At 40.7% G+C, this 27500-nt stretch overlaps 1 protein-coding gene across 1 annotated transcript in view; it reads left to right on the plus strand.

The window, feature by feature from the left end:
* LOC138025085 (DNA-directed RNA polymerase II subunit RPB1-like) overlaps positions 1-27500 on the plus strand; it is a 63538-nt gene that overhangs the window by 30473 nt on the left and 5565 nt on the right. Inside the window, exons 8-22 of the mRNA XM_068872348.1 lie at positions 7163-7420; positions 7949-8159; positions 15251-15460; positions 15780-16028; positions 16692-16910; positions 23392-23614; positions 23986-24196; positions 24292-24436; positions 24830-24935; positions 25036-25241; positions 25386-25610; positions 25851-26198; positions 26330-26548; positions 26681-26746; positions 26917-27120. Of these exons, the coding sequence (XP_068728449.1) occupies positions 7163-7420; positions 7949-8159; positions 15251-15460; positions 15780-16028; positions 16692-16910; positions 23392-23614; positions 23986-24196; positions 24292-24436; positions 24830-24935; positions 25036-25241; positions 25386-25610; positions 25851-26198; positions 26330-26548; positions 26681-26746; positions 26917-27120 (3100 nt within the window). The remainder of the gene's footprint in view (positions 1-7162; positions 7421-7948; positions 8160-15250; positions 15461-15779; positions 16029-16691; positions 16911-23391; positions 23615-23985; positions 24197-24291; positions 24437-24829; positions 24936-25035; positions 25242-25385; positions 25611-25850; positions 26199-26329; positions 26549-26680; positions 26747-26916; positions 27121-27500) is intronic.

Raw genomic sequence — 27500 nt, forward strand, 5'->3', positions numbered from 1 at the left:
GGACTTTGAAACAAGAGGGATTCACCAAGGAGTCCGCTTGCAGGTCGCTAACAGTCATATAGATGTTAGGATCGAATGCCGAGTTGACTGTGAACTCGCCAGTGTGCAAAAAACCAAAAAATGCCAAGCAGCACGCAGCCCACAACATCACATGGTCTCTAGTAGACAGGTCCAAAGAGCACTGAATGACCCTCAGATGATCAACTGTGATAGGTAGGCGCCTGGGTGACACTGGACCTTGGACCCGCTTAATGCCCCTTAGCAGACGCTGCAAATGAAGACAGTTGACTAAAGGATCGGGAAGGCCATGGTCGATGTGAAGGGAGCGCACTGCTGATAGATAGACCTTGATGGAGGAATGGTTCAGGTTGTCTGCCAATAAAGAAGCAAAGCACATGAGAGTCTCCTCATTGGCTGCAGGGATGGAGCCATCCTGGTTTGCTCGACCATCCTGGGATCAAAAGTCTATAAATCGACATTTGGGCAGATCGGTACACTCGTCGGGTGGAAGGTGTGAGACCTTGGGTAAGTAGGAACCGACACTTCTGAGTCAAGGCATCTGAAGCTCTGCCAGAAGGGAGGTAGGAATAGGAGACGGGGTTGGGTCAGCCTGTGGCTCCAGACGTCTGAACTGCTGAAATTGGAATCGAGAGAGTGCATCAGCAACTGGATTACCTTTATCTTGAACTGATGAAGCTGTAAATGAAAAGGAATGATGGATGGCCAGCATAGTCAAATATTGCAGCAACACCATTAGGTTTTTGTCTCGCGAGGTGCCAGACTTAAGTACAGCCACCACAGGCTCATTGTCACATAAGAACTCAACCCGCGGAGATACCCACTGAGGGCCCCACAGATAGGCTGCCACCACAATTGGGAAGAGTTCCTTGTACGCTATTGATAAGGAACTTTGTGCAGCTGACCAGGCACCAGCAAACCAGTGGGATTTAAAAATAGCTCCATAGCCCAAAGAGCCAGCTGCATCCAATGAGACCTGGAAGTCCGGGAGAGGTGCCCATGTGGGCATGCAGAAAAAACTGAGGCCATCCCAAGTTTGGAACAGCTCCCACCACCAGGTTAAATCCTGCCAAAATTCCTGGTTAAGCCTAATGGGGTGCTCATCATGGCGAAAGGCACAAAGCAAGTTGATCATCCGGGGAAGGAATGTCCTACCCTGTGGGGCGACCTTGCAGTCGTGATGGAGGTGGCCAATCAGGGATTCCAGCTCGCGACGTTTACAAAAACGTTTTGCTAACCACTCATCTAACAGTGAAATAATCCTATCTCTCTTGTCAGTCGGGAGGCGAGACTGAAGTTCCTCGGAGTCAAGTTCAATCCCAAGGATTGTAAGATGAGTCGCAGGCCCCTCCAACTTATCTGGATGAAGGGATAGGCCAAGTTTTTTACACAGACGAACACAGGTTTGAAGGTTGTTGTGGCACACAGGGGAAGCCGGTGGGCCCAAAGTGAGGAAATGTAATGACAGAGAAATGTAACATCATAATTGTGAACCAGAATCCATTCAACCAGGTCCGCAGTGGTGGTGGAGATAACTGGTGCTGAACGCAGCCCAAAAGGGAGCACCAAATCCACAAAATATTGCCCATGCCACTTTATGCCAAGAAGGGGGTGATCGTCCGGGTGGATAGCCACATTCCAATATGCACTGGCCACATCAAACTTTGCCATGAAAGCATCCACCGAAGCATACTGAACTGTAAATGGGGGCTTAGGGATGCCGTCATTAACACTTTGCCCCTCTGGTGATGATAGGTGTAAATGAGACACCACTTCTCAGGCTGATTATTTTTAGGGATCACCCCGAAACGACTTATGTGCAATGATGGAAGTGGGGGCACTGGAAAAGGACCTGCCACGTCACCTAGCCTGCCAGAAGAGAGTTCAGCTTGCAAATAGGAGTCAATGACTGATGGGTGTTCAGCAGAGCTATGCATGTTCAAAGATGCAGATTTGAGCAACACCAAGGATGGGTCGAATCCTATCCGAAATTCATCCCGTATGCCGGAAGTCACAAATGCCACAGCTGACTTGTTGGGATGATGGCACAACTCTGCACTGAGGACGATGTTGACGAACGCAAATGAAAATTATACAGATCCAAGTTCATTTTGGACCAGTCATTAAGGCCCGAGGCAGCAGCATCCCTTCTGAAGGCCAGATCCTATTCAAGCCAAGCCAGACCTGGATATTGACGAGCTGTTTGAATAATGATCAGCTTATACTTTGTCAAGTCTAACCAACGCAGGGGGTTAGAGGCAAACAGGACCAGCTGGAAAATCGTGAAGGCCTCAGTCCAAGTAAGAATTTCCTTAATTTCAACCTGCCTGCGTTTTGCGTTGGACACAAGTAGTTTACCCTCCAGGAAGGTCTGTGGTTCCTGTTCCACAGCGCGAAGATTGACTGTAAGTAGATCCGCCAACTCCACGAACTGGCCCTCGATTATCTTCTTGGCCAATTTAGCCGGGATTGGTACATGACCTGGACCAACAATGAAAGCCTTCTCAGACTTAGGCACTGATCCATGAGAATTACCAAAGCTTGGCAGGCTACTGGATACACTGGGACTAGCGAATGGAGAGGTGATGGGGGCCATGGAGCAGGCTGACACAGAACAAAAAGTAGGAACAAAGGTAGGCAAAGTAAACGTACCTGATGACGCCCCAAAAGCCATAGACGAGACGTTAACATCACAAGAAACAGCAGTCGATCCGGAGGAGCTAGATGGGGCGACGCCAACAGAAGTGCCAGGGATGGAGGAAGGTAATGGCAAGGGGGTGCTCCCTTGAATTGAAGAGATGATGGTAGGAAGGGTGCTTCCAAGCACGCAAACAACAGCCTCCGTGATCGAATCGACGGCCAAAGGCGCCACAGGGCCAGAGGGAGCCGTTGAAACCACCATCGGCACATGGGACAATAGAGGTATGTCCTCTGAACGAAGTGCAGTGGACAAGCTATTGTTGGTTGAACGAGGTGGGTTCAACGTGATGTATAATCAAACACAAACCAGCGACGAGCGAGTTAGAGGTGAACTAAAAAACACGACAGCAGCCAAAGAAACCACGGTCAAGGAATGAGGAAAGTCTTCTTTATCCACAACTGGGAACCGCTGAACTAAGTCCGCCAAAAAACACCACGCTAACATATCGCCGAGCACACTAGCGGTCCAGGTACAAAAGAGCGATGGGCAAGTGAAAAACAAACCAACAAACACGACAGAGGGCGAGGAAACCACGGGCGATGAATTATAAAATCCTTTTTTGACCATGCTAACGTATCGGCGAGCACACTATCGGTCCAGATACCAAAGAACGATGAGCGAGTGAAAGACAAAGCCACTGGGAACTGCTACACTAAGCCCGCCAAAAAATCTGAGCGGCGAGCAGACTATTGGACTAGGTACAAGAGAAGGTAAGACGAACCACAATACGGCTGTGAAGATGAGACGGAATGAAAACGCCACGGTCGATGATCAAAGAACTTCTATTTCAAACCGGACAGCGACCGAGAAGTGATGAAGCGAGAAGAACGCTGAGAAACACTAAACTACTAATTCGACTCACAACGCCATGCCAACAGAGCAACAAACACGCTGCAAACACATGAGACAACAATGTGTGCACTAACCAGGAATACCGCTGGACAAAGTCAGCCCCAGGGCTCCCACCACCTTAAGACTGCTGCAAACGCTACAGAGCGCATCAAACGCTAACAAACGCCTGCAAAAACGCTGCTGACCAGACTAGCTCCCGGTCGTAAAATGTGTAACTATATCAAACGCTACAGAACGCACCAAAACGCTCAACAAACGCTAACAGACTGCCAAGACACTAACAACCGCCTGCAAAACACTACTGACCAGACTAGCTCCTAGACGTTAACTATGTTAAATTTCAAAAACTGATTTGTAACCAGGTGGTTCCATGGTAAAATATAAAAATGTTACACTGGTTAAAAAATATTATTGAAAAAAGATCTTGAAATCCCAACGTTTCGGATACTAACATAAGCCTTCTTCAGGGGTAATCGTTGTATATTTTTATTACCCCTGAAGAAGGCTTATGTTAGTAGCCGAAACGTTGGGATTTCAAGATCTTTTTTCAATAATATTTTTTAGCCAGTGTAACATTTTTATATTTTACCATGTTAAATTTCATTTAACTATATGTAAAATCCTTGATGGGGGAGCCTCCACATGGTAAGTATGGTTGAATTGTTGCTAAATTCTCATGATATAAAGCAATTGAAGAAAACATTTTGGTATTTTAAGATGAATTAATAAATATTTATGTGTCAGTGGTACAAATTGTGGTACAATTTTCGGCATACGACACTTACAGTGGGATGAGAGCTTGCTTAAAGTCCACTGACACAGATAACCCTGGCTTCATTATAATGGGTAATACTGGCAAAGAAGACAAATTTGACCAAAAATTTAGCTCTTTTTGACTCTAATACCTTTTCTAATTTAAACAGTAACTGGATTCAAATTATAGGGTTTTTCGATTATAGCTACAAAAAAAATGTCAATCTCAGATGACTGAGGCAGTCCGAGTTTGGTTTTATTTGCATTCCGGCTTTTTTTCTGTAATGCTAACAGATTGTCCAAAGCGCCCCTGCCAAGAACAGTGTATTATTGATATGTCTGAAGACGTTAGTAATCTGATCACCCCTAAAGATACTGATTCTTGGAAAACGTTACTGAAAGCTGCCGACATTCAAAACTGTAAACCTGCAGTGCTTGAGGCTGCCAAAACAGTTGATAAGGGTGCTATCCCTACATCAGTAATGTATCACAGGAAGTGTCGAAGCCTTTTCACGATGAAGCAATTAAATGCTGTGACCTGTGTGCTCACAACTCCACTAGAAGCGCTATCGCTAAGGGAGACAGTAGAATCATTGGTGTTTTATCTTCTAGCATGGTATCATAGATCATGCTATTGTGATTACCAGAAAAAAAGAGCAGTGCAAGCACAAATGCTGACCAACAGTGAGTGTATCCACGTGGTATTTGATGTTTACAACGCGAAAGAAATAGTCATGCCAGATCATAAACCACTGCAAACATGCCAGCTCTAAACTGACTCTATTTGTAACAACAGAGGAAAAGTGCCTTGAAATCACATCAGAGAGAACAAAGTAAAGGGAAGACCTCATGTCGACACAAAAGGAAGCAAACACCCGTGCATTGTTCCATGCAGCACACATGGCAGCATCATTCTACAAGGCAGTAGTGGTAGTGTCAGAAGACACTAGTGTATTTTTCCTCTGTCTGGCATTTGAGAGTTTTATACCCTGGACTGTCTATATTGACATTTTGGAAAGTCGTTCTTGCTCTTGGCTCTCATGTTTGTGGAGCTCTACCAGGACTGCAAGGGCAAGGTGGCTGCTCCAAAGATTGTTAGGAGGAACGTTAACAAGTCGTTCCAGAACCTATTTCAAGAGATTAGCTTGCACTGGGAACTAAGTGATGACCTACTGGTAAAGCTGCAAGAATTCACATGCATGATGTACATGTACACGTCCAGTCTAGGAACCAGTGATGTTAGCGAGGTACGCTATAGGTATGGTATATAGCTGAGCTGCTTTTGTTTTTTAACTTTAATTTAAACTTACTACCAACCATGTTTTGTTGTAGATTGTTCTGTGCAAAGCAAGCAAAAATAGACTCAAACAAATTTCCTCCTTGTTCTGACACCTTAAGAATGCAATTGTTGCGAGCTAACAACCAAGCTGCAATTTGCAGAAGTCTACAGAACTGTCCACAAGTCCCCACAGCAACTGACCATGGTTGGGCTCAAGATGACAGCAGTCTAGCAATCAAGTGGATGTCTGGTGTACTGGCCCCTGCAGCTCTTCTAGAGTTCTCCTCACGTTCATGTATGAGGTCGTGCCCACCACTAACCTGCTCCTGCATTACTAATAGCCTAAAGTGCACTGACATGTGCCGACTGTGACTATCCATCAGAGAAGGAGGACGAGGAGGAGCAAGACCCGGCCAATGACCAAGAAAATTAATGCTTGTTTTTATAGTTAAAGCTCTTCTTCCCACTATCACAGATTCCTCAGTTTTTTTATTCATTGAGGATTTGATTATGCATTTAAAATACTTAAACTGTCTCTTTATGTATTCAGTCGCCTGAGTGATTTGTAGTCCCTTTTAATTTATACGTGCCATACTTTTCATGACAGAAACTCAAGCATCCCCAAATCCAAGATGGTGGATCAAGATGGCCACCGAGTTTGGGATATGCTATAAAGGACTTTCACTGAAGTAGTCATGACAATTAAACCATTTACTGTTGCCAAAACCCACTTACTGCTATTATTCCCTATAACATCCAATGTTTATGTAACTTAAAAAAGGTTGCTTCTTCAGTTTTTTCAAGAATTCAGGTACAGAATAAGAGTATTTCTCAAACGTTAAAATGACAACCAAGAATGATGCTAAAACTTTGCATCAGAAAGCTTCAAATCTTACTGTACAATCATTTTCAAGATTAAAAAATAAGCTTGGTAATGATGTATTAATTTGACTTCCATGTTACTCTTTAATATACAATGAATCTAAGTGACATCACTTTGTCACGTGATATCTCATAACAGCTACTCATCCGAGACAGCCTGTGTACAGCCGCCCACTCTTGGAGAGCGGGCAGCAGTACACACTGTCAGGCTAATCCGAGACTTCTATCATACAAAATCGTAAACTAGAGGAATTGTAGATTTGAAAAATGTATAATAGCCTTTGTTCCCCTGAGTGATACAAAACACCCTAATTTTAGGGTCTTGGCCCATGGACTACATCACTCAACCCCCAACCTGGAGGGCCAGGCATTGCAATTTTCCTGGCCTTTCACCTGGAACCTGCCCAGGAAGGTCAAAACTACCAGGGACCGAGGTCCCCAACTGATATAGCTCAATCTCAGGAGCATTTAAAGCACACAACCTCCACACCACTTTCAGGCGCACTACTTTGGGAGGCACTTAATCATTGTACAACCACTAGAATGTAATTTATAGTGTTTGACCCATTGACTCTTGGAAGTGAGACGTAACAAATTTTACGCTGTCAACTGGGGGTGTATTTGGCTGTTTGAGGTGTCAGTGGATTAAAGGTATTTTTCTTCTGCATTGTCTTAAGCATGCAAAAACTTGTACATCACGGTAACAACCAGTATCCAGGTGCCAAGTACATCATCAGGGACAATGGAGAGAGAATCGATTTGAGGTCTCATCCCAAGCGAAGTGACGTTTGTCTGCAGTTTGGATACAGGGTGGAAAGACACATCAGAGATGATGATGTGGTCATCCTCAATCGTCAGCCCACTTTGCAGAAAATGTCAATGATGGGACACAGGGTCAAAGTCTTGCCTTGGTCAACCTTCAGACTTAATGTCAGGTTTGTTTGTTGTTTACGCTGAAGCACATTTTCATGGAAGGTCTGTTTTGTGCTATCATTCAGAAATGCTAACAACCAGTTGCAAAACTCTGAAAGTTCTCTTAATGAGTTACAACCTTTTTTGGGTAAAATTGTCTGGTCCATGCATAATATGACAGACAAGAACACACTTTTTGTCTCCCACCCATTCAAAGTTCTTGGTCCAAGTTTTGAGTGTTGAGTCTTGCATGGTTTACTCTTCTGGTGATTCGTTATAAGTACAATAATGGTAGTCCAGTTAACCACAGAAATATATGTCATTAAAAGAGGCCTTTAATTCATACTTATCGCTAACTGTGCAATTATGTACAAAGACCTTTTTTATTATATTTGGTTGGTAAAGCTAAGGCCAGTGTGTTGAAGGTCAAAGCAACATGTATTTACCCAAAATTTTTGTATTTTAAGCAGATCTGTGTTCCACAGTATGAGGTAAAACTTAAAACACTATGCTTAAAACGAAGTCTTAAAAGTTCATTCCTTTTTCTTCAGTGTTACTACCCCATATAATGCTGACTTTGATGGCGATGAAATGAACTTGCATGTGCCTCAGTCCCTGGAGGCACGAGCAGAAGTAACAGAGATTATAATGGTACCCAGAAACATTGTAACACCACAGTCAAACAAACCAGTCATGGGAATTGTGCAGGACTCTTTGGTGTCTGTCAGAAGATTCACAAAGAGAGATGTTTTCATTGAAAAGGTAGATGAAGACAATGAAACTATTACTTGAATTGATCATGCACTCTAGTTTACCATGCAAATGTTCAAATTGTAATTGTTTCAATTACAAGACTGTAAAGTGTTGTTATTTTATAAACAAACCATCTAGTACCGGAGAGTTTTTGTCTTCTGTTAAGTGTTCAAGGTTAAGAGAATTAGAAAAGGTCATGTCTTACAGTAAGTACTGTAACATGTATTTTTTGCAACCCAAAAAGTGTAAAATAATTATATCATTTTTTCATTCCTTTAATGTGTTGATATACTGTAGCCACCGGACAGTGACAAAAAAAAAACTCTTACAATAATAATTACAATCAACAATATTTCTGTTTAACTTTAGATGGTGTCATAGACACATTTCCTTTGATCCACTCTTGGAGTGACCTAGCTATTGTTTTACCTAACTCTAGTATTTGCAGTTGAGACTGCAGCACTGTTCAAGTGTATTACAATGTTACTCAACAGCACTAAGCTGCACTTGAAATTGGAGATGGTTGAGTCCTGAGTGCAGACTTGCCAACCTGTCTCATCCAAAAACAGTGAGATTTTCAAAAACCATTCCCAAATATAGTGAGAATGATGGAGAAATAGTGAGAAAATAACATAACAAAACAACATTTTACAGTTTGTGGCTTACCCGAACAACATAAAATTTTAAAGAAATGGCACAATATGAAGTTTTATTTCTTTCCAATAATTGTTTTCTTTAACTAAATACATTAGGAAATATGTTCTTCAAATTGAATTTATTCAATATATGTTTCTTGTTGTACTACAGTGTTGTAATAATTATAGGTCTTATATGGGCTATATGACAGTTGACCACAAACTATGAAACAACTACTTACTGCATTTGTATTAAACTATGCTGAAAAAGACATCAAATTTTTGCTTTCAGTTTCAGAACAACAAATCTTTCATCTCATGACTCATTTTAAATTTGTCGTGAGAATTTAGTAAGAAATTGTGAGACCGTGAGATTGTGGTCAAAATTGTGAGTCTCACGGCAAAACTGTGAGAGTTGGCACGTCTGTGAGTGTGTGAGATTAATCAACCTCTCTGTGCTGCCAGTATGTATTCTGAACAGCAGGGGACATTCCATTTATAATCTGAAAGCCTTCCCCCCCCCCCCCCCACCCCTCCCCCCTTCCTGTGAATGAGGTCCATTAGAATTCCACTAGTAGGAATCTTTTTTCAAAGGCATGGGCAAAAAAGTGAAGGAGTAAGACAGGTTTTTCATAGGGTTCCAACAAAAATTCTGAGTAGTAGCAATCTACTTGAATCCATACCCCGGGATCGGATCATAACTGGAACATCCCCAGCCTGTAGATGTGCTCCAAGGCATTTAGTAACTGTTGTTTATATCAGGAAGGTGGCATCACAAGGGACAGTTACTGATGTGATTGTTGCTTAATCATAATTTGCAGTAATTAACTCTAAATAAAGCAAAGAATGTGCAGCTGTAGGTAATTGTGAACAAGAGCTACCCTCCACTAACTGTAGGCCAACTGTCAGTCAACTGTTGGCCAACAGGTTACCGACACGTTACCGACAGATTATTTTGAATGTGGGTAAAATCTAAAATGTTACATTTGAATCACAATTATCCACTGTTTGCTCAAAAACTTCGCTTGATAATTTGCACATCGATGACCAGAGTTGAAAACACGTTTTGAATCGCCCTATAAGGCATTGTGCCCCCTGCAGTAAGTAAATATTGTGTGCATGGCCACATTAATTAGGTAATACAGAAAATGTGACGGCCGCAAACACAAGCATAATCTTTTAATGAAGTTTTTGCAAAAAATGCTGCATAAGAAGAAACAAAGTAAGATTATAAGTAAACTTCTCTTGCTATCTTTCAAGGTGTGATCATTGAGGGTAACAGATAAGACAGTAGCTGTTACAATTTCAAGCAACACTTTACCAACAGGTCACCAGCAGATGGCTGCCTGTCGGCCGACGGTATGTAGATATTGTTATGTTCTCGGGCAAACAGACAACTGCACGCAAGATGGCGGATCAACTAAGAACTGTATTAATCCAAGAGCACATGGGTTTTACAATAACCGCATACATACTGCGGGCTCAGTATGAATTACTGACACTATAACAAATGTAACGATACACTATAACACCTCCCTGCAGAAATGTTGCGCGACAAGAAATGGAAGTACACTACAACTGTTAAAAACTCTCTAAATGATCAAAAGTTCAAGAAAAGGAACAAAACTATTAGAAACACAGTTCAATGTCATTAAGCGGAGACTTAACGGTTTTAGTCCATTTCTACAACCAGTCTGTGTGGTGGTTTGGTAGCACGTTTGGACCGACGCGGAGCAGGGGTGGGAGGAGTAGGTGTGCTTGGCGACTCCGCTGATTCAGATTGTTCGGGTGGGGGTGTACTGCTTCCGGTACTGGGAGAAGTAACGCCTTCTGCAGATTGATCAGATGTAACTTCGACAGAGCTGGAATGAGTCATAGCAGAACTGGGGGTGTTTTGAAGTACATCGTCAGCATGTCTCCTCCAATTCCGTCCATCATTCAACTGGACTTGAAAAGAAGCAGGTGATGATTGCTGTACGACAGTACCAGGTTGCCACTTCTGTCCCGATAGGTGGTCACGTGCTAGAACACAGTCGCCTACAGCTATCTCCCTGAACTTTGCAAACTTGTCGTGATTGCACTTCATTTTGTCCTGCTGGCAGGCCACGCGAGATCCAATATCAGGTGTAACCAGAGACAGTCGAGTGCGAAGTTCTCGCTTCAAGAATAGCTTGGAAGGGGATGAGCCGGTTGTAGCGTATGGTGTGTTTCTGTAGGATAAGAGGAAATTCTGAATCCGTCGCTGTATAGAGCTTGCAGTATCGTCAGCGGATGACTCCATTGCATACTTGAAAGTCTGCACAAACCGCTCAGCCAACCTATTTGAGGAGGGATGGTAAGGGGAGACTAAAATTCTCTAGATGCCATTTTGCCGCAGGAACTCTTCATACTCTTTAGACTGGAAGGGTGGGCCGTTGTCGCTGACTACTTGGGTTGGTAGACCGTATCTTGCAAAAATATTACGCATGGCATTAATGGTTGAGTCGGCTGTTGTTGTTTTCATGGGACCAACCACTTCAGGCCACTTAGAGTGGGCGTCGACCATGATGAGGTAATGTTTTGCCTGATGGGTGGCAAAATCTACGTGAACACGTTGCCATGGAGCTGTGGGCCAAGACCATTGAAGAGCCTTGCGGGTTTTGTTGCACGGTTGACATTCACGGGTAACCTGTTCGATCTCCTGATCTATTTTCGGCCACCAAACATGACTGCGTGCTATTGATTTCATGCGTGCAATTCCAGGATGGCCTTCATGTAATTCTGCCAGAATGGTTTGTCTTAAGGAAGGAGGTATGACAGTTCGTAGACCCCACATAAGGCAGCCTAGCTCCACAGAGAGTTCGTGTCCGCGAGTGAAGTATGGCTTGAGGTCAGGATCGCCGAAGTGATTAATGGGCCAACCATTCTGCGTAAGCAACAGTGCTTTCGTTAACAAAGGGTTCCTAGATGTGTCCTTGGCGATTTCTGCGACAGAAACTGGGTGTCATTTTAACTGCTGAGGGACCACTTGGAAGATTTCCTCTTCCACACTTGCATCTTTCCTGAACTGAAGTGGGAGCCTTGACAAGGCAGCAGTGCTGGCTACTTCAGCAGATGACTTGAACTCAAGTTCGTAGTGGTACGAAGAGAGAAGAAGGGACCAGCGTTGCAGTCTAGCAGCAGCCAGAACTGGAGTCACAGAATCCGGAGCAAATATTTTCAACAGGGGTTTGTGATCAGTTCGCAGAGTAAACTTGCGCCTGAAGAGATACATGTAAAATTTAGTGACCCCAAAAATAATGGCAAGACCTTCCTTCTTGATCTGACTGTGGTTTTTCTCAGATGAGTTCAAGGACCTGGAGGCATATGCGATAGGTCGCTCATCACCATTAGGGAAGGGGTGAAGTATGACTGCTCCGATGCCATACTGGCTTGCATCGCTCTCAAGAATAACAGGAAGGCTCGGGTCATAATGAACCAATACATGAGAGGATGAGAGTGAGTCCTTAGCCTTTTTAAATGCCTCCTTGCACCGGGGGGACCACTTGAATTCTTGGTTACCTTGGAGAAGCTGATTGAGTGGTTGGAGGATAGAGTTCAGGTTTCGGATAAACTTGCCGAGATAATTGATCATTCCAAGGAAGGCCCTCAGCTGGGTGAGGTTCTCAGGGCGTGGTGCTTGTTGGATGGCTTCTACCTTTTCCTCTGTAGGAGAAATGCCTCTTGCAGAGATGACACAGCTCATGTACATTACTGATTTCTGCATGAATTTGCATTTGCTTAGCTGAAGTCGCAAGCCATAATGGTCTAGACGGCTGAGGACACTGTCTAAGTTCTTAATGTGTTCTTCGTCATCCTTGCCAGTAATAAGAATGTCATCTTGTATACTCGCCACCTGATCTAAACCCTGAAGGATGATGTTCATAGTGCGCTGGAACAGAGCAGGTGAAGAAGACGCAATACCAAAGGGTAACGTTTTGTAGCGGTAAAGACCTCTTTGCGTATTGATGGCAACAAACTGCTGGCTTTCAGGATCCAAAGGGAGCTGTTGGTAGGCACTCTTTAAATCGAGCTTAGTGAAACGTTGTCCACCCCGCAGTTTCAAAAAGACATCCTCCAGGAGGGGAATTGGATACTGAGGGACGTGAAGCTGGGGGTTGACAGTAACCGCATAATCACCACAAGAGCGTGTAGTTCCATCTGCCTTGGGAACATGAACCATTGGGGTAGCCCATTCACTGAACTCCACCCGTTCGACAATGCCTTCTCACTCAAGAAGGTTGTATTCAGCTTCAACAGCTTCCTGAATAGCATACGGGACAGGACGAGCCTTGCAAAACTTGGGACGTGCGTCAGGTGATTCTGGATAGTTGTGCACGACTGGGAAGCCACACCCTGTGGGAGGTCTGTCTCCAATACGCGAATATTGCAGATCTTCGTCCAGTCGAGTCTTATTTGGGACAGCCAGTCTCTTCCAAAAAGGGATGAGCCTGATCCTTCAACAACAAGAAGGGAGACATCGGTGCTCTGGCCTTGGTACTTTAGGTGTGCAATAAGTTGCCCGTGTATCGTGAGTGGGTGTCCTGTGTATGCACGTAGGCGAGTATTGGACAGCATGAGGGGTGTGCCACTGAAGTGTTTCGTGTAAGTTTCTTCTGAAGTAACTGAGACGCCTGCACCAGTGTCTAATTCCATTAAAAGAGAGGTGCCGTTCAGTTCAACGGGTATCTCAATACCTTGCTGGCCTGAGCGCAGAGTGTACAGCGAGAAGGAAAAAGGATCAACCGAATCATCGAGAGAACTAGTTTGAGGGGGTTCTGATCCTTCCAGCTGATGCACTTTCTGAAGTTTCCCTTTGCATGCCTTTGAGATGTGACCAACCTTACCGCAAGAATGACACATGTAGTTTCTGTATTTACACTGAGAACGTGGGTGCCCTGTTTTTCCGCAGCTCAAACACTTCGAGGGGTCTTTAATGTTGCTACCTGAGGAATTGAACTTGTCTCGCTTGCCAGGACCCTTATAACATTGGGTAGGCGGAAAACTGCGACGATTAACAGAGTCAACTTTGTTAACAGAAGCCGAACTTTCTTTCGAGAATGCAGCAACATCCTTCTCAGCAACTTCGGCGCCGAGGGCGACCTTCAGTGCTGCATCGAAAGTGTGTTCCTCGGTTAGCAGTTTCTTTTGTGTCTCCTTTCTGCAAAGACCACAGACAAAACGATTGCGTAAAGCTTCATCCAGGTGAGTGCCGAACTGACAAGTTGAAGCCAGATGTTTCAGGTTAGCAGCGAACGCTGTGACACTCTCGCCTTTGCGTTGTGTACAATTGTGGAATCGGTATCTTTCGGCGATAACAAGTTTCTTCGGTGCGAAATGATTCTTTAGGATAGTGGTGAGCTGTGCATACGTTTTCTCAGAAGGAGGAGTCGGTGAGGAGAGATCGGAAAGAACATCGTAGGCCTTGGTGCCAATAACAGAAATTAGGATTGCTCTTTGTTTGTGTGACTCGGCAGAATCGGCTGGAACACTGTTTGCCACGAAGTATTGTTCCAGTTGCTCTAGGTAGCGGTTGATACTTGTAGTAGCTGAATTGAACTCCTCTATTTTGCCGAGGCTGGGCATGGTCGCTCGAATTCTCGTCGCCAGAAATGTTATGTTCTCAGGCAAACAGACAACTGCATGCAAGATGGCGGATCAACTAAGAACTGTATTAATCCAAGAGCACATGGGTTTTACAATAACCACATACATACTGCAGGCTCAGTATGAATTACTGACACTATAACAAATGTAACGATACACTATAACAGATATTTCTTCCAAATAGATTTATACTGACTGGCCGACAGTTGGTCAACAGTTGGCTGACAGTCAGTTTAGGGGAGTTGTTCTTCACTTTTACACAGCTGTATAAGAATGTCTTTTGTTTTATCCTTTTGGCCAAAATTATCAGTGTTAGCTTAAGCAAGAAATGTCAGTTGTACATTTGTTATTGCTGCTGAAATTACAGCTGAAAAAGGAAAAAGTCACAAATAAAAACAATTGTAGATTTACTGTAGGTTCATGAAAATTTCCGTTTGACCAACAAGTTGGTTTAGTAAGGTTGAAATACGACTGTGAAAAGATTTAAAGGCTGAACAAACAAATCTACCTCCTATTAAAAGGAAAGGGTGCTAATCATTGAGTATGAAAGGGTTGACCCTTTTTTAATGTCAGATGAAATCACCAGCAAAAATAAATTTTGGGTCTTGAATTGTAATTAACTAACAAACAATCAGTCGTCTTCCAACTAGATCAGCATCAAATCTGTCTGAAAATTATCTCACTTGTAGTTTCTAGCCCTGGATTTTTACTGATAAGGAACTTTCTTTTACATGTACATTTTGGCTTTGCTGCTGCGTGAATCATTTGTGTTTCTACTGTCAACAATGGGCCTTTGTTAATCATTTTTCGGTTACCCATTTTTCTTGCATTTGCATTCAGGATACAATGATGAATCTGATGATGTGGATTACTGACTGGAATGGCAAACTTCCGCAGCCAGCAATTCTCAAACCAAAACCTCTGTGGACAGGAAAACAGGTCTTTAGTATGATCATTCCAGAAAATGTGAATATGGTCTGTACACACATTACCCACCCTGACGATGAAGATAGCGGGCCCTACAAACACATTTCACCTGGAGACACAAAGGTATTGGCTCAAGTGTCTTTTTTGCTTATTGAATTTTGTTGTTTGTTTGTTTACATGTATTTTCTTTGCAAATATGTTCAGATAAAGATTAGTCGTGTATGTTTGTGCAAATCGAACTCATTCACATCAGCTTTCAATTCTGTTCTGCATGTTGGCTTTTTTAAAAACTAATGTAAAATTAATTAATGTAATTGGGTCTGAAGCATTGACATTCATCTTTATTAAAACATTAAAGGAACTTTTGTAAAGAAAATTGTGTACAGCTTCATCATCATCATCATCATCTTTCTTTACCCTCAGATTTTACTTGATTTGACAGGTTTTGGTTGAACATGGTGAGCTGATCACTGGTATTTTGTGCAAGAAATCTCTGGGAACTTCATCAGGTAGTTTAGTTCACATTGTTGCTGCTGAACTCGGGCATGAAATTGCCCGTCTCTTCTTTGGTAACATTCAGACGATTGTGAATAATTGGACTTTGATAGAAGGACACAGTATTGGTATTGCAGACTGTATTGCAGACAGTGAAACATATGAAGAAATCGAGAGAGTTACGAAGAAAGCCAAGGTGATATTATCATACAGTAGTCTTAAATGTAGTAACCAAACAATTTAAAAGGAAAGCAAATAATTTTTTTCTCTATGTAGAGAACAAGAAAAGGTATCCCTTCTCAGAAACATTTTTGTGCCACAAAGTGTGAAATTAAAGGGGCCGTATCACAGCAGTGAAGTTTGGTTTGTGTAGTTTTACCTGTTTTACAAATAATTTCTTGCCCCTAGGCCTGACGCTCTGCAACTTAATGTTAACTCAGAAATTACTTTTAACCAACACAAATTCAAGCTTCATGACAAAAAAAATGTCTGTTAAGCATACATAATTTAAGTTAAAAACAATTAAAAGCTCTTCATGTCGGTAAACTTTGAAAAACTGTTAGGTTGAATAGTTTTCAAAAACCCCAATTGCAATCCATTTTAGTCTTTTAGTTTTTTTCATCTTTGCTTCCTTGTATTTAAATCTTTCTTCAATCTTTTACTTAAGTAATTGTTTTAATGTTTTGCTTGATTTGGTTGCCAGTTCTTTGTTGCTGAATTGGGCTAAATTCAGTTCCTTTAAGGTAAAACCCTGCATGAATACATTTGGTTGTTCTTTAGATCCAAATTCTTGTGCCTGGATAAAAGTAAATTAATGCAGGAAAAGCAATTGTTTTTTGCCATATTTGTAATTTTATAGAGACATGTAATAGAGATGATTGAAAAAGCTGTCAATGATGAATTGAAGCCCACATCTGGTAACACCCTTCGACAGACATTTGAGAACCAAGTGAACCACATTCTAAATGACTGTCAAGACAAGATTAGTGGAAGTACCCTGAAAAGCTTGTCTGAATATAACAACTTCAAAGCTATGGTTGTGTCCGGCTCCAAAGGATCTAAAATCAATATTTCACAGGTAAGAATTTTTTTTTGAAATTTATTCTTATGCAGTGGACTTCCATGTGAATCTCAGTTCCTATCTGTTTTGTAGTGCCTTGTTACTGGGTTGCCATAGGCAATACAGTCAGAAAATGAGTTGAATTTCTCAGTGTTTTTTTTCCTGTGTCAGGAAAATCGAAAAGTTGTGCAATTATTGCACAACTTTTCGATGGTCTTACCAGTCATTTCCCTGGCAAGTATTGTCTTTGTGCCTAGTCTTCTGCATGTATCTTTGGTAGGTTTGATGGGGTAGTGGAAATGCGCAAATTCAGGTAGATTTTATGTTGTAGACACAGTACAAGTATGCAATGGCGGCAAAGCCAATGTAACACGAATGGTGTTTTATTGGATCTTTGAACAAAATATACCCTTATGGAGCTCAAGAAAGGAACATCAATTCGATAAACAACACAAGCGGTGAAAAATGAATATCTGGAATCTTAAAAGCGACGAATAATGGACTGCGACAACAATTGCATCTTTCACCGCCAGATATCAAAGTGAGCTTTATTTCTAATCTTTTACTGTGGTGTTATGTACGACACTGAAACCAAATAGCAAATTCTCCGGTAATTTTTTCTGGTTGGATATGGGGTTTAACAAACTCAGAAAAGGAATCGAAAACAGTCAGATCTCTGTTATGATTTAATTTATTGGTATACTCAACTCTGCATAGTCTTCAGGTAAAAAAAAAAACAATTGGAAATTCTCGTTAGTCAAGAATTACTTGAACGAAAGCTTGTTGTCCATTTTTTGCTTAATAATTCAAGGAAAGGGTTCTTCAGAAAAGGGTTTGATCCTGAACTCTGGTGAGAAATTTATTTAGTTGCGTATCATGGGTTTTTGACAAGGAGTGTTTTGCTTGTTTGCACGCACGAAATGCAAATATGTTATTTGTCTCAATAAAAATTTTGGCTGGAAAAAGTTTTTGTGAGATTTTCCTGCCTTTGTGGATTCATCTTGTTGTGTAAATATTACATAATTTGCATACCTGGGTTGAAATTTGATACGCGAGCAGTTTTCATAAAGATGACAGGAATTTTTAGTTGTGTTCTTTGTGGCAAATGATTAATAGGTAGCCATAATTTTTAATTCTCAGAAAACGGTTTTTTTTGTCATTCTTTTGGAAAATGAGGTTTTTTTGGGAAGCCAACAATATTTCTTTTAGTGTTTGGTTAACCCAATTTATTGCTATGACTTACTAGTGCAAAGATTGTTTACTCAATAACTTGAAGATTTTTTAACAACTAACCCAAAATCATTCAGATAGTAAAAAACTTCATGTTTAATAACCATTTCCTCTGAGTTTGTGTTTGTGAGCATTATGATTTGCGATAATTCAGGTTCACATGTTTGCAAGTTTGTTTTTGCTTTTCATAGATGTTTTGATTTTCAATTGAACAAACTGTTTTGATTTGCCACTCAACTAGTGTCTGGTTTCCAGACTGAGCAGCCCTGGGAATGATGAGAAACATGCCACATTCAAGCTCGATCATGTAGCCTTTTTCTTCCATTGTAGGAGTTGGCAGGAATACCTATTGGATTCCTAGGCTTTTCTCTTTTTTTCGACCTTTTATTTTTAGCATTACTCCTGGGAACCCAGGCAACCCAGTTTACGCTCACGGGGCACCTAGTTGTTAGTTATTTTAAGAAGTAACACTGCATCCTCGATGTACATTTAGTACAGTTTAAATACCCCCTTGTTCTTCCTTTATGCTGTAAAAAATCATTACACAAGTGACCTGATTGAAATGTCATTCTTAGAGAAGCAATATCTATTATTTTATAAATTTTGTGTAGCTTAGTTTCACCACCAACACAAACTCTGTACAGTGTATCTGTGAATGTCATCGATTGAGACTTTTATTTATTGAACTCTGAAGAAGCAATACATACATTTCGAAGAAATAAAAAGACATTTTTAATTTTTTTACAAGACCTGTTTCGACATACTTATGCCATCTTTAGTTGTGGATGAGTTGTACACTTTGAATTTAAACTTATTTATAAGAAAAATTCATTGGTTAAATTGATACATTATTCCCATACTTACAAAAACAAAGTAAATGGATTAGCTAAGATACTTAGATACTTAATTATCGCGACTAAGCCGTTTAAAAAAAAGTTCTTTGTAATTTACAACTGAATAACCAACGAGACGAAACTAAAAGAGATCATAGTCCAACGTGTTGTAGCTGTTCGTTAAGAGTAGATTTGTGCATTTGACTAGCCAGACTAGTAATAAAAATAGTGTGGATTTTTCCGACATTCCTTTTAATAAGCTACCTTATCCTTATATTGGTATTTTTCGAACCTAACAAAAAAAAAGCTTAGAAAATTACTCAGAATGTATTGCACTAATATTGACATTGTTGTTTTTTTCTACTTTTAAGGTAAAACAGTTGTTCACTGTGAAAAATTTTGTGCCACAATCAGGGTCTTTGCTCGCACGTAGTGTATAAATTTACTTGTGCTGGATGTAGTGCCAGTTTCATTGGCGAAACCGCTCGTCATATCTCTACTGACGCGTGCGTGAGTACCTTGTTTCGAACAAGGCCTCTCATGTGTACAAAGATCTCGCGTCGTCAAAAGCTTGTCGAGACTCTGTCTTGTTCCACTGAATGTTTCACAGTCTTAGACTCAGCCAACTCGCGTTTTAAAATAAAAATAAAGGAAGCTTCGCATATCAAATGGAATAACCTACTCTTAACCAACAGCTACAACATGTTGGCCTATCTCTTTCAGTTTATTCTCGTTGGTTATTCAGTTTAAAACTACGAACTTTTTACTGGGTTGCCAGTATGGCAAACCAGTCGGAAAATGGGTGTCATTTCTCCGTTTTTTCCCGTGTCAGGAAAATGGAAACCTTTTGCTTCCCTGCTAAGTATTGGTTTTGTGCCTAGAGTATCCTGCGTGTATCTTTGGTACGTTTCAGGGGGTAGTGGAAATGCATAGATTTTATCAGGTGGACACAGTACAAACAATGGTGACGAAGCCGATGTAACGTGAATAGTGTTTTATTGGATTTTAAACAAAATAACCCTTTTGGAGCTCAATAATGGAATGTCAATTCGATAAACAACACAAGCTGTGAAAAATGAATATCTGGAATTCATCTTAAAAGCGACGAATAATGGCCTTCAACAACAATTGCATCAATACAATACAATACAATACAATACAATACAATGTTCTTTATTTTGAGAGGGTAATACATGATTAACCCAGTAAAGAGTTTTCTAACACATGGCCCTCTGTATGATACACCACAGAAGACAGACCACAACACCGGGAACTACATGCCCTTTTGGCCGTCGGATGTCAATATTTTGCAAATGCAGTGTTATGTACAACACTGAAACCAAATGGCAAATTTTCTGGTAACTGTTTCTATTCTGGCTGGATATGGGTTTAACAAACTCAGAAAAAGAATCAAACGCCTTGAATGCATCTGTGTTTACTGTTGTCTGGCTATTTATATTTATTTTGTGCTCAACTCTGCTCAGTCTTCAGGTAAAAAATAATTGGAAATGTGACAGTCAAGAATTATTTGAAAGAAAGCTTGTTGTCTATTTTGTGCTTCATTATTCAAGGAAAGGTTCTTCAGGAAAATATTTGATCCTGAAATTTATTTTGTTGCGTTTGGTAGTTAATTTTGAAATGATTGGGTTTCTTGTTTTCACGCACTCAATAGAATAGGAAGGTTTTTTGTCTCTAATAGCAAATTAATATGTTGTTTGTTTCAATAAATTTTTCGCTGGAAAAGGTTTTTGTGCGATTTTCCTTTGTGAATTCATCATGTTGTGTAATATTCGAGCTCAACAAATTTGCATACGTATGTTGAAATGTGATACGCGAGGATTTTTTATAAAGATGACAGGAATGTTTTCTTTCTGTCAAATGATTGATAGGTAGCCAAATTCTTAACGTCAGAAAAAGATCTGTTTTGTCATTATAGTGTGAAATGAAGTTTACTTGGCAAGCCAACAATATTTCTTTACAGTGAAACCGGTTGTTCATTTGCTCGGTACTTTGCAATATTGTAACGCAATGTTGTGTTTTTGATTGGCACTTTGCTCCGAGCAAGTTGAAGGTTCAAATTTCAAATTAGAAGTCTAATGGTATGCCTCGAACTGTAATTACATTGTGAACCTTCTCCATAGTCGGTTTGGAATTGATAACTTTAATATTTTGGAAGACCCTTTGGCTTCAAATGGATTTCAAATGATTAATTTCTTCGAAGACAGTTTACGGGCTTAATGCTTAGAAATCGTGGTGTTAAATTGATATTTGAACCCCCTTACAGTCCGGAATTGAGTTCTTGTGAGTTTTATTTTAGGTCGATGACTTCACATAACTTGCGGTAATTCAAGGTTTGCAAACAATCACGCCGGCGATGCATTGTGGATTTTGTAATTAATTTTTTTTTTTTCACAGCCTCACGAATCCTACCCAATGTAGAGTTATTATGCCGTAAATTTATATTGTAAAAAATAGAGTTCAAGGTTGTTTTCAACGGGTACAAATACCTGACTCTGAGAAGGTAAACACCGGGCAGCAAGTTGAAATTTGAACTTGCAACTTCCTCGGAGCAAACTGCCAATTAAAACACCAACATTGCGTCACAAAATTGCAAAGTCGTGTGCAAATGAACAAATGGTTTCACTGTAAGTTCCTGGTTAATCTAATTTATTGCTGCGACTTACTAGTGCAAAGATTGTCATGAAATTAAATCATTTTGCGTGACATAACCCCTTTAACACTAACATTTTTCAACAATTTATCGCTTTACTCTAACCCAAAAACATTCAGATAGTAAAAAACGTCTTATTTATTAACATTTCCTTCGCTTTTGTGCTGGTCAGCATTGTGATTTGCTATAAATCTGTTTTTGTATCTCATAGATGTTTAGATTTTCAATTACAAACTCTGTTTTGTTTGGCCGCTTAACGTCATGATTGTGTAAAGAGTTCACCCTGAAGTCAAAATAGATACGTTTCTCAGGAACCCGACAAAGAAGGCTTCCAGACCCGACGGATGAAATGTAAATATTCAGTTAAGTATTACAGCAATATCAAAAAACCAAAGACGGAAGTTTCTTGGCTAAAAAGTACGTTGTTTTGCTCTGAAAACGATGAACGATTAAGGGTGCTTTCGATTGGGATACCCAGATTTAGATCTTAAAATCTGGATCTTCGGATTTCCAACCGAACAAAAAATCTGAAAACGGATTTTACCGCAGATTCGCTTTTTGGAAATCCATGTCGGGTAAGGATTTCAATTAACAAAATCCGTCACGAAATCCGTTTTTGGATTTTGTGTTCGATCCAGATCCAGATTTTAAGATCTAAATCTGGGTATCCCAATCGAAAGCACCCTTAATCGTTCATCCCCGTAGTTCATTCAGTTGACACAAGGTGATCACGTGCACCTTTATGGTTGCCTAGCACGTGATCAATTTATTGCTTTTGACAGAACATCATGACCTTCCCCTTGATTCATAGAAGTCAGAGACTGCAGAATTTTCACTGTTTTTACGATCCATTGTCATTAATCTTTCGATGAGAATACGATTCAGAGTTATCTCTAAAAACTGTTATTTTTTTCTTCATCTGTCTTTTGGCTTGCCTTTTACTATTAACTCCCGGTTTTTACAGTACTTTTTTACGATACGTTAAGTCACAAATATTTTTTGACCTGGCATCAAATTAGACTGAAAAGAACAGGAATTATGAAGTGGAAACAACATCTTCAGGCCTTCCTTAGTGTGTGCTTAGTGGAACTGCAAGACGTGCATGACAAGCAATACGTCTGGATAACCCCTTAAATGGTCTTAATGACCCCGCACTTGAAAAAAATTAACTGGAACGCTGCTGTTCAATACCATCCAACTCAGTGCTTTCTGTTTGTATGTAACACATACCACGGGCAACCCAGTGTACGCTCATGGAGCGTCTGGTTTTTTTAACGGCTTAGTCGCGATAAGTATGTAAGTATCGTAGCTAATCCATTTACTTTGTTTTTGTAAGTATGGAAATCATGCATCAATTCAAGCATTGCATTTTTTATATTAAGGCCCGTTTTAAACGTCGTATTTCCCATGTGCCGCATCTAATGCAAATGAGCGAAAACAATAGATTTTTCTCACTTGCATTAGATTAGGCACATGTGAAATGTGACGTTTAAAACGGACCTTAATAAGTTTAAATTCAAACTGTACAACTCATTCACAACTGAAGTTGGCATAGGTATGTCGAAACATGTCTTGTAAAAAAATTTTAAATGTTTTATTTCTTCAAGTTATTTCAATTCTCATGTGCTGTTCTCAAGACCCTTAGGAAATACATGCAATACGTGTAAGCTGGTCCAGTAAGCGAGAAATCTGGCAGAGGAATAGACGTTACTTGCAGATAATTGCACATAAAACAAGCAGTTAATTTCATTTTCCCTTTTCCAAGGTTATTGCAGTGGTAGGCCAGCAAAATGTTGAAGGCAAACGCATTCCATTTGGTTTCCGTCACCGTACACTCCCCTACTTTATCAAGGATGATTATGGTCCAGAAAGTCGAGGATTTGTAGAGAATTCCTTTCTTGCTGGACTGACTCCAACTGAGTTTTACTTCCACGCTATGGGAGGTCGTGAGGGATTGATTGAGACTGCTGTTAAAACCAGCGAAACTGGTAGGTACAGCTGTATGATTCTTCCGCGGCTTGAGAAAGCCGTGAACGTAGATTTTGTACCATTTATACGGGGTGTTCGCGGCTTACGTAAGCCGCGGCTTATTTTCTCTCGTATAAACGGCCTTAATGAGATTCATGGCACTTCACAAATGACATCACAAAGTGTCCCCCAACCTTATTCCTTAAAAAAAATAGTAACAGTTTTGCGAGACTTAAAGAGCGGGACACTTTGTGACACTTTGTGATATCTATTGTGGCGTACCAGGAATCTCATTATGTCGGAGTATTGGACATGTATGTTTGATACATTGATCATTGACCCAGCATGATACAAGGAAGTTGCAGTTGTTAAAAGTGTTTTCTCTGTGAAGGTTATATCCAAAGACGTTTAATCAAAGCAATGGAAGGTCTGATGGTAGCTTATGATGGAACAGTTAGGAACTCCAACAATCAGTTGATCCAGCTGAGGTATGGAGAAGATGGAATGGATGGAGGTGCTGTTGAATTCCAGAATATGCCTTCTATTAAACCAAACAATGCAGCTTTTGAAAAGAGGTTCCATTTTGACTGCTCAAATGAGAGGTAAGTAAAGTTTGCTCGGAGATCAGTTTCACAGTACCTGAGATTTATAACCCTGGTAAAAAATAATAGTTATTTATTATCTTACATGTTTGCAGGCTTCTACGTCGCCAGCTTCAGGAGGATGTGGTACGTGACCTGTGCAGTAGTGCTGCTGCTCTTCAGGAACTAGAAACGGAGTTCAATCAACTTGCAGAAGACAGAGAAATCCTTCGCAGGATTATTCCCTCAGGAAACTCCAAGGTATGATCAGTACGTGGGACACTTCCCTTTTGGCAGAACTGACCAGCCAGGCCAGGCATTTGGAAGGACTAACACTACAACGCCTTCAAATTAACACACTTCGAGGATGATATATAATCCTCCAGAAGAATGCGAGGGATTATCATGCAAGTGTTCCTTCAAATTATTGCGTTTTCTTTGCAAACTGACGGGGTCTGGCCGGCCAGTTCTGACGAAAGGAAACCGCCCTTAGTGTCTGATAAGGCTTGGTTAATTTTATCAAGGATTTTTTAAGGGAGACACATTTGCACGTTCCCTTACAAAGGCTCAAAGTAGAATAATGCATGAAACCTATACGAAGGTATTAGTTTTTTTATATTATTTTTAGATGAAATTGCTCAATGATCCTTTCAGGTTGTTTTGCCAGTAAATCTCAGCCGCTTGATTTGGAATGCACAGAAAACCTTTCAATTGACAAGCAGAACACCAAGTGATCTGCACCCACTGCGAGTTGTCGAAGGTATTGAAAATACATTTGCATCTTTTTTTGTTTTTATAAAAAGGGAAAAAGTTATTTTGTTGAACTAGATTCGTCTTGACCTTAACTTAACTTAATACAGGTGTGCGTGAACTGTCTAAGAAGCTAATTGTGGTTCATGGTGAGGATCACATCAGTAAACAAGCACAGTTTAATGCTACATTGTTGTTCAACATCCTTTTGCGATCAACACTGTGTTCCAGGCGAGTAGCTGAAGAGTTCCATCTGTCATCCGAAGCCTTTGAGTGGCTTTTGGGCGAGATTGAAACACGCTTCAACCTTTCAATGGTAAGGGAATGCTTTAAGTAAGAACATTGTGGTGTTATCCTGTTCCATTGCTAAAAATGTGTAAAAGAAAGATAGCCATTACCAAATTGTTCATATTTGTGCACTATTTAATAAAGCCTAGTGTTTTAGTGTGTTGTTAATTAGGTCAAACCAGGTGAAATGGTGGGTGCCTTGGCTGCTCAATTCCTTGGTGAACCTGCAACTCAGATGACTCTAAATACGTTCCACTATGCCGGTTTGTCAGCAAAGAATGTTACCCTTGGTGTTCCTCGTCTGAAAGAAATCATCAACGTTTCCAAGAAGCCCAAAACACCATCACTAACAGTATTCCTTGTTGGTCAGCCAGCCAAAGATGCTGAAAAGGCCAAGGTTTGTTTATGCAAACAAAACGTTATCTAAGCTTCTGCTAGCACATTGCACAACTAAAAACAATAATAACCGAAGCAAGATTTTCGCCATAAATTTCAATAATATTGAAAGATCACAACAAGCAGGACCTGATTGGTAGAATGAATCATATTATGATATTACTGGAGAAAAGTAGTTTTTCTAAGTCCGAGAGGGCCAGAAATGATTGATAATTAATCATGTTGATGTTATGTTTATTAGGAAGTGCTGTGTCGTTTGGAGCACACAACTCTGCGCAAGGTAACGGCAAACACTGCAATTTACTATGACCCTGATCCCCAGAATACAGTGGTGACGGAGGACCAAGACTTTGTGAATGCTTACTACGAAATGCCTGATTTTGATGTTTCTCGAATCTCACCTTGGCTTCTGCGTATTGAACTCGACCGCAAGCGCATGACAGACAAGAAACTCACCATGGAGCAGATTTCAGAGAAAATCAACCTTGAATTTGGAGATGATCTCAACAGCATTTGTAGCGATTACAATACAGAGAAGCTTGTTCTTCGAATTAGGATTATGAACAATGATGATGGAAAATGCCAAACTGTATGCTACATTGATAATTTTTGGCCTTTTGTTTGTCGTTTTTATTTTGGTGTAGCAAATGCAAATGCCTTGCAAACTGTCATAAAGAGGCTTAATCATTCTGTCGAACGTGTAAACGTTTGTCTTTTCAGGAAGAAGAACAGCTTAACAAGATGGATGATGATATGTTCCTAAGTTGTATTGAAGCAAACTTGTTGACTGACATGACACTGCAAGGAATTGAGGCAATTTCCAAGGTATACATGAATCTTCCGAATGAAGACAAGAAAAGGGTAACCATCACAGAGGAAGGAGAATTTAAACACCTTCGGGAGTGGATCCTAGAAACGGATGGTGTCGCACTCATGAGGGTAAGAGGGAAACACTTCTAAAATAAACTGAAAGCCTCGTTTGAACAAGGTTGGTATTTTGCTATCTGAAGATTATAGGAATACGTTGTGCCTGTATTTACACCGCAAATTATCTTCATTCATTTTCTGCAGGTTCTAAGTGAAAGGGACGTAGATCCTCTCCGAACAACTTCTAACGACATCTGTGAAATATTTTCTGTAAGTGGCGGATATTTCGTCAATTACTCTAGTTTGTTGAAGATTTAATAAACAAAGTGAAATGCAAGTGCCAGACTCCTTAAAATTATTGCCTTTACGGAAGTGTACTGATTTGAAAGGGAAAATAGTGGTTTCATAAATTAATTTCATAACGTACTGTTTTGTCGAAGGTTCTTGGAGTTGAGGCAGTGCGCAAGGCAATAGAACGTGAACTGAACCATGTGATTTCATTTGATGGTTTGTATGTTAATTATCGCCATTTGGCCTTGTTGTGCGACATCATGACATGTCGTGGCCATCTGATGGCTATCACAAGACATGGGATCAATCGGCAGGAGGTTGGAGCCCTTATGAGATGTTCATTTCAAGAAACGGTAAGGACTCTATGCGGAAGGGTTCTTGGTATAAGTAGAAGTGACTTGGACATACCGTATTTATTCGATTAAGCGCCCACGGCCTCAAAGAAGCGCCCACCCTGAAGGTAGAAAAAGTTAATAAGCGTTCAGCCTCGAATAAGCGCCCAACCCCAAGGACACGATTGCCTGACATCCATCCAGCAAGCCCTAACAGCTTCTCGCGCGACTGACCCATTTGCTGACGTTAAGCTGTCGAAGAGGCAGCACCAGAAAGTTCATTTATTGAGCTCAGCGACGATGACATTGAAGTTGACTGTGAATCATGATAGCTAAAAAGACGTCTACGAAGACCGAACAATGAGTTGTTAGTCCTGGGCATACGTAAACCGAGCAATGAA

The sequence above is a fragment of the Montipora capricornis genome, chromosome 11 (assembly GCF_036669925.1).
Source record: "Montipora capricornis isolate CH-2021 chromosome 11, ASM3666992v2, whole genome shotgun sequence".
NCBI classification, from domain to species: Eukaryota; Metazoa; Cnidaria; class Anthozoa; order Scleractinia; family Acroporidae; genus Montipora; species Montipora capricornis.